The sequence below is a fragment of the Crocodylus porosus genome, unplaced genomic scaffold (assembly GCF_001723895.1).
Source record: "Crocodylus porosus isolate Cpor-Errol unplaced genomic scaffold, CroPor_comp1, whole genome shotgun sequence".
NCBI classification, from domain to species: domain Eukaryota; kingdom Metazoa; phylum Chordata; order Crocodylia; family Crocodylidae; genus Crocodylus; species Crocodylus porosus.
In genome coordinates, this window is record NW_017728911.1 from 40,951,991 (window position 1) to 40,959,863 (window position 7,873).

At 41.6% G+C, this 7,873-nt stretch overlaps 1 protein-coding gene across 1 annotated transcript in view; it reads left to right on the forward strand.

The window, feature by feature from the left end:
* The window catches only part of SPG11 (spastic paraplegia 11 (autosomal recessive)), a gene marked incomplete at its 5' end in the record, with an annotated part of 46,782 nt that overhangs the window by 25,800 nt on the left and 13,109 nt on the right, over positions 1-7,873 (forward strand). The window contains 6 exons of the mRNA XM_019533196.1: positions 753-1,025; positions 1,313-1,513; positions 1,854-1,961; positions 3,648-3,810; positions 4,313-4,527; positions 5,312-6,056. Coding sequence (XP_019388741.1) covers positions 753-1,025; positions 1,313-1,513; positions 1,854-1,961; positions 3,648-3,810; positions 4,313-4,527; positions 5,312-6,056 — 1,705 coding nt within the window. The remainder of the gene's footprint in view (positions 1-752; positions 1,026-1,312; positions 1,514-1,853; positions 1,962-3,647; positions 3,811-4,312; positions 4,528-5,311; positions 6,057-7,873) is intronic.

Consider the following 7,873-nt stretch of genomic DNA (forward strand, 5'->3'; position numbering starts at 1 on the left):
TAGAGAATTGGATCTATGAATATATCCCTTGTAACTACAGCAAACTGTATTTGCAGCTCATCTATTCTGTGAGTAAAGATGTTTACTGTAAACATTTTATATTTTGTTATGTTACATACTTTGTACAGTGTTGCAGTGACAATCTTTGGCAGTCCACCTGTATAATGAGAACAATTTTAGCTAATTCCCATTGAGATCAATGCTATTTGAGCGTATACATCTGGCATTTTGGCCCCAAAAAGTTTCTTTCTACAATTACTATAATATTGCATTTCCGTTCAGTTTTAGGCTAGAATTTTCAAAGTGTCCTAAGAGAGTGCTGGTCCCAAATCCAACTAAAATTAAGTTCAGAGAGTGTGGGGACTTGAGCTACTTTGAAAAGCCCACTTGTAATATTTTCAAAATTAAAAAAAAGGTAATTAAATGTGAAATTGCCTGAAAACAAGGCACCGTGTCAGTTTACTGAAAAATTCCTTTTCACAAGGCACCATTAATGCCAAGGATGTTGCAGAAGCTAAAAATGCATGCGTGTTTTTTTGAGTTTTGTTTTACATAAGAAAGAGGGATTTTGATATTTGACTTTGCTTTGATAGAATGCTTTTTCATTTGTAGCTCTTCAGAAGTGTACTGTTTAAAATCACTTTGCTGACATGCCTTCATTTTGTTTGCTGGGTTTTACTGTAAATATGCAATACTCTCCCAGTCTCTTTGAATACTTTCTATTTATAGATGCCTTTTGATTATTTTTCTAGGTCATTTGTATCCTTCAAGATTTCACTCCCATTTTACAAGATCACTTGATGCTGGCCTTTGAGAGCATAGAGCTCTCTCACCCTAGCCTAGGAAGTCATCACAGTGACAGTACCAGACCCATCCCAACCAAACAGAGGCAGAGGGGGCATCCGGGTGATCTCTTCCAGATTCTGTTTTGGTGCCAAGAGAAGCCTAACCCTTCATGCTACCTTCTGATGGAAGGAATGAAGCACCATACCCCGTTCCTGAGTGTGTTAGCGGCATGTTTTCAGGTAAAGATTATTCCAAACTATTTTAATTTTGATGTCTGTTGCAAAATAAGGAAAATTCTTCTTGTTCTGGGGATGAGGTAGACAATTACCTCACATGCGTACGTCAAAGACAACTGTATAGGGACATTCTGTAAGTATTCCTCAGCTGTCAAAATAATTGGATACATAAGACACTCCATGATGTTTTATGGGTAGCTTGACAGCTGTCCACATAGTTATTAGCTGATTAAGCGGGATCTTTTACCTCCTTGGTTTTTAAAAATCAACCACTTTTGTCCATTTGATAGGAGGCCGATATTATTCAGTGTCTCTGTGTTTGGATCGTTACCTCTGTGGATAATGCTACTGCTGCTGAAGCAACAAGCCATGTTCAAGGCTCCGTGGAAAATCATGAATGGGATCTTCAGGACCTTTCCAATCTCTGGAAGATGTTTTTAAGAAAGCGGAAAAGTAAAACTCTTCTGAATGGTTTCTCTCTCTTTCTAAAGGTAGTTAACAAGCGTTTAAAGCCTACATTTTGTATGTACTTCACTTCTGCAAATAGACCATCCTCTGGTTGCCAGAAGATTTTCTACGCCATGTTTCAGATTTTTTGGAAAATAACTATTGCTTGATCCTCTGAGGTACCTGACCCTATCAAAAATGTTAAAATAGATGTTCTTTGAACAGCTACAAACTTGCAAATATTTTTTCAGATCTATATACAGCTTTATAAACAAATGCAGATCATAATTATTGTTCTGTCACACAGTTTAAAAAAATCCCCTCTTCATTAATTAAAGGACTGCACTTTCAGAGATATTTATAACCTTTTTGTCTGTCTTAAAGGATTCCCCACTATTGCAAATGCTTGAAATCTATGAATTATGTATGGACTGTAAAAAGTACAGTGAAGCTAAAACCAAACTCTGCAACCTCCAGATGAGTCTTGAAAAAGTAAGCAGCATTCATTTTACTTTATAAATGCCTTTGCCTAAGTATCATATTGCATCTGGATGTCTTTCTAACATTAAAGTTAAAACAAAGATAAAGAAACCAATCAAAATAATTTAGGAGAGGATTTTGTAGTAAAGCAGCATTTCTCAACCCATGGGTTGCAATCCAAAAGTGAGTCACAAGAATATATGAAAGGGTCATGAACAAACTTTTAAAAATGGATCAACAAACTTTAAAAATAGATTGTCTTTTAAAGGAGAAAAATGTGGCAAACCATGGTGTTTCCCTTGCGGGCTGGCAGAGTTCCAGCCTGCAAGGAGCTTCTTAGGGCCTCTACATGTTCCCTATGTCTGTCCCCACCCCCCCACTTCCCAGTTCCACAAACTGGGTGGGTTGGGGCCTGGAGATGGGGGTGGGAGGAGTGCGGGTCAGGAGTGAGGCACAGTGGGTTGGGCCTGGCCATCAATGTTTACAAATGGGTCCTGCTACAAAAAGAGGTTGAGAACCATTGGAGTAAAGGTTTCAAACAACTTCTTCATCACTGATACTAGGTGGAAAAACTGGGTTTTGGGGTTTTGTGGGGTTGGAGTAAAAGGAACTGTTGCTTTAATAAATTGCATGCATTTCTCTAAATCATTATTTGTGACATGGGGCCAGAAACTGATACCCTCACTTACAAAAGAGAAACACCTTGCCCCATGACCAGTTGTGTTACATGAGTGAGACTGCTAGTAGTGTACACAACTGTTCATGGGAGGAAAAGAATTGCAGTTCCTGGTCACTCATAAGTAGTGTTAATTATCACAGTACAGCAAATATGAGGGTACTGATAAAATAGCAGCTTACACAGAAAATCTCTAGGTCAACAGGTGCTCTTGAATACTTCTGGCAGTTTTCTGAAGAGTGCATTTCTGACAAGGGGCTGCTCTGTGAATATTTTTAGCAGTTGCAAAGACTATGTAGACTTGGCTTCTGTAAACCTCTGAGAGGGCCAAGTTGCACATGAGCAGCCCCCTCAAGGCCCAGATTTAGCAGTTGGCTTCGGTGAGATAGGAGCCATGTGCTTAAGTGCTCTTCTAGGTCAGGGTCTAACAGAGGGCAAGAATTTGGCCCAGCAGTGGCTGAGACTGAAATGCAGCAAGGGCATATTTGGAATAATTTTCTGTCCTGTTTTCTTTACTTATCCCAGGTAGACACGTCACAAATTCTTCTCTCCTTTCATCTCTGTTTTTCTGTCTCCCTGGGCATCCCAGTAACTAATGTTCTATGTCATTATTTCTGATGGCTTTTTCCATTTGATTCAAGTCAAGGCTTAGGTCAGGGGTTTCTTTACTCAGAAAACTATGCTAACTCTATATCATGGGTAAGTATATAAAACAAACAGGATATAGGCCAGGTTACTAACATCTAAAGAAGGGGTCTTCTCTACCCAGGTGTCATCCCTGAAATTTATCAGCTCCACAAGTACTGTTTTTAGGGGAAATTTACAGAATTCTTATCTATAAATAAATTCACTATTTCCAATTTAACAGTAAATATAGTGCCTCTTTTTGGAGTCAAGTTTTGGAATAGGTATTGCTTTATATTTGTTTCCAGTGTGACTTCACCGTACAAGAAATAAAATTATAAATTTACTGCTGCATATGAATGTAAAAAAAATCTTAGAAATTCATTTTATGTACACAGCTTAAAACTTCAGATGAGAAGACGCCTTCAGTTATACCTCTACCATGGGTGGAGTCTCAGGCATCGTTTCTTCTTGAATTGATGTTGCAGCAGTGTAGAACACAGTATGAATTAGGAAAACTGTTGCAGCTCTTTGCAGATGCAAATAATCTTCTACCTGATGGTAAGGATAATTTATTTGTTTAGGTAATCTGGTTGATTTAAGCTAGTATGAATTTAAAATATGTAGCAAAGTTTGAAAAATGCCTATTCCAGGTGGGAGAAGTCTCCATGGAATAATTAAGTACTGGAGCTTGGATTGCATCACTGTTTATTTTTATGGAGAGAAAAAACATGATAGAATGTTACTTTGAATAGACTAACAATTTGATACTACGAAGTATCAGAATTTTTTTACCAGAAGTGTTTTATGCAGATAGTCATGAAAGAAAATCTTAAGCAGGCTTTAACCTGTTAAGGGGAATGGTTGATTGCAGTTGTGTGTAGTGAGGGATGAATGGGAACAGTCCAGCTTTAGAATGAGAGTATGTTTTGGAACATTATAATGTGTTCAGCTGCTGAAGCGAGGCTCCTTTCCTAGTGACGTGTTGGAATGCATGTACCACTGATGACTTCGTTTATAAAGAAAATTCCTTTAATAATAACTATACTCTATTCTGAAACAGGCCCAGATGTGAAGAAATTGTGTGTCCTTGGTCAGATCTTGAAGGATTCGTCCATATCTATTAATCGTGCCATCCTAACCAACTACAACACAGAGACTTTTCAGAATGAATGCAGATCAATTTTAGAGCAGCTGCAAGACGGAGGGATGTTCTCACTGGCTAGGAAGGTAGCAGAATTAGCAGAACTGTCTGTGGACAGCGTGGTTATTCAAGAGGTACAGTATAGCTGTTTGAAGTTGTGTGATACTTAAAAGTGAAATATTCACATAGTCAAATGTCTTTTTGGGCTGTTAAGCTCTTAACAGGTGCTCACATACTTTAATGATATCAAGAATGACTTTTTCAGCCCCTCTGCAGGATTTAGAAAAATGTTCCCTGAATTATTTTAGTTTGAACTACAATTAAGTTGAACCTGCCAAGCATCTTAATTTTCAGAGCCTTCAAGTGAATAAAATAATGCCACTTTCCTTTTTGCCACTGTATTTTTACTTGGTACATCTGTTCATTTTATTTATCCAGCAAAACAGGTGTACTTGGTGCTTTACTGGTTTGAGCTGGAGTCACTACTCTCAGACACGTTGACTCTAAGAGCACCTATACATGAGCACCGAGCCTGCTCCGATGCACTGGAATTAATAGTCTGCGGAGTGTGGCAGTTGCTCTAGCAGCCTCCTGCATCTTATGTATCAGTGTCCCCACACTCAAAAATGATCGCGGGGCCACTTGAAATGAAGCTTGTCCAGCGAGCCTTAGTTCAAGCACCCCCATTGCCATTTTTAGGCGCAGGGACACTGATTATAGATGGTGGGGTGGCGCTTCAATTAGATCAGCTCTTGGAGCCACTCTAATTAAAGCATCAGCCCCCAGACCATCTGTAAAAGTGCCCTAAGTTCTCTTTTTGGTAATCAAATTAATTAATATTGGTGCATATTTTATTTACGGAGAACTGAAAATTGATGCTGAAAGTTAAGTCCTCTCAGCCTTTCGTGCATTTTGCAGGTACTTCAAGATTTGCATCTTCTCAAGCAGACTGGACAGTGGCATCAAAAACAAACTAGAACTGACTTCTGGAAAAAGTGTCATGATAGTTTTACAAAAAATTCAGTCTCCAACAAAGCTGCGTCTGACTTTTTTTCAGCTCAGGCAAACGTGGTGTTTGAATCGTCAGCTGATAAGATAAACAGCAACATAGAGAAACATTTGCTGCTTACTTTGGCTGGCCACTGGTTAGCCCAGGATGACTCGGTGCCGCTGGAGAACCTGGAAGAAATAGAGAAGCAGATCTGGCTTTGTCGCATTGCACAACAAACCTTGATTAGAGACAGTGGATTGGAGAAGCCGAGATCGTCTTGCCAGGCTTCGATGGGTAATGAACTTTCCTTTGAGAACTTAGCCAAAGAGTTTTCCTTCTCTAAGCTAGCTACTCTGAACACACCAAAATATTTGAAGCTTGATGGTCTCGTATTCAAAGATGCATCTCCACATACTCTAGATAGGACTGAGGTGGAGTCGCTTAATTTTCTGATTGGACATCTTCTGGATGAAGGAAGCGTGCATGAAGCCAGCCGCGTTTGCCACTATTTTCACTTCTATAACCAGGATGTTTCTCTGGTATTGCACTGCAGAGCATTGGCTGCTGGTGAAGCCGACCAAAACAATTTACACCCAGACATTCAAGCTCTTCTTATAGCAGAAGAGAGCTCAGATGAATATGAGGCTCCACAGCCCAGAAGATTACAAAGTAGTAAGTAACACCAGCATATCAGTTGCAGTCTTTTGACAAGTTCTGCTGTCAGGTTTCTACGGTCTTCCTCTGTTATAACAAAGTTAACTTACCTGCAGTTTTAGGAGGATGTGGAGATTGGACAAAACCACCAGTGTTGTCAATTATCTTCAGGTCTAAAGAATCTGAATTTTCCAACATCATATACAAACAAAATTCTCCCAGTGCAATTATTTGTCCTCTTGTACTCATCCATTCTGAATAGATACAGGTTTCCCTTGATTTATGCATGTTCTTTATATGCACATTTGCTCTTATGCGATGAACATATTTAGACCCATAATTCGTTATATGTGAAGTCAATTCACTCTTATGCGATCAGTGTAGATGCCCCCCACCCAAGCAAGTAAGTCTGTGGTAGGAGGGGAAAGGGCCATGGCCCCTCTCACCCCAGTCCCAGCTGCAGCGGCCCTGGGAGTGGCCAGCGCTACCTGCCTGCTCCTGCGCTTGGGCTCAACCCCACTTCCTGGGCTGCACTGTGCTGTGGTGCAGGCAGCTGGTGACAGCTGCTCCCAGGGCTACTCCAGCATGGGCTGGGGTGAGCACAGACAAGCAGAGCCCCATGCAGCACAGGGTGCAGCACTCACCCCAGCTGCAGCAGCCCCAGGAGCAGCGGACATCAGCTGTCTGCACCAGGGCATGGCACAGCCCCAGAGCAGAGGTGAGTGGGGACAAGCGGAGCATGGTGCAGCCCAGCGGCTGCAGGCAGCTGGCACTGACCGCTCCCAGGGCTGCTGCAGCCAGAGCTGGGGTGAGTGCCACTCTGTTCCATCTGCTTTGCTGCCTTGTGCAGCCCTGGGAGCAGGACTTCTCCCCCTCCCCCTTCCTTACTCTTCAATTTATGTGACTTCAATTTATGCACCATTCTATGAGAATGCATGTACAGCATAAATCAAGGGAAACCTGTGTGTGCAGGTTGGTTCAGGTAAAAATTAGCATTGTACAATTCAGTAACTGTCCCTGTGTTCCTGTTCTTGGAATATACGTTTTAGTTAGGCTTCAATGAAGCTTCTACAATTCTAGGGTAAGGCCAGATTTTCTTTAAATTAGTATATATTTACGTTCATTAAGTGCATCCTGTGAAGATGCAGTTGATGTGCTCAGGGAGCACATCTGTGGGGCCCAGCAGGGGAGATCATGCTTGGGGGCAATCAGCATGGGTACATCAAAGGCAGGTCCTGCCTGACCAACCTGATTGCCTTTTATGACCAAGTAACTAAATCCTTGGATGATGGTGTCACCGTGGACATAGTCTTTCTAGACTTTAAGAAGGCCTTTGAAACTGTCTTTCACCCCATTCTCATCGATAAATTAGGCGACTGTGGCATTGATGCCTCCACAGTTGGATGGGTAAAAAACTAGCTGATGGGGCGCACCCAGAGAGTATTGGTGGACAGGTTGTACTCAACCTGGCAAGATGTGAGCAGTGGGGTCCCCCAGGGCTTGGTCGTTGGCCTGCACTGTTTAACATCTTCATCAGTGACTTGGACAAGGGGGTGGAAAACAGCTGTCCAAGTTTGCTGATGACACTAAGATGTGGGGCGAGGTAGACACACTTGAAGAGAGAGAGAGAGGCTGCAACTAGATTTAGACAGACTACAAAAGTGGGCAGACGACAATAGGATGGGGTTTAATGTAGATGAATACAGGGTGCTGCGCAGGGAGGAGAAATCCACAGCAAACATACAGGCTAGGGAGTTCCCCTCTTGAAAGCACAGAGGCAGAAAGGGATCTTGGAGTCATTATTGACTCCAAGATGAACATGAGCCGCCAACACC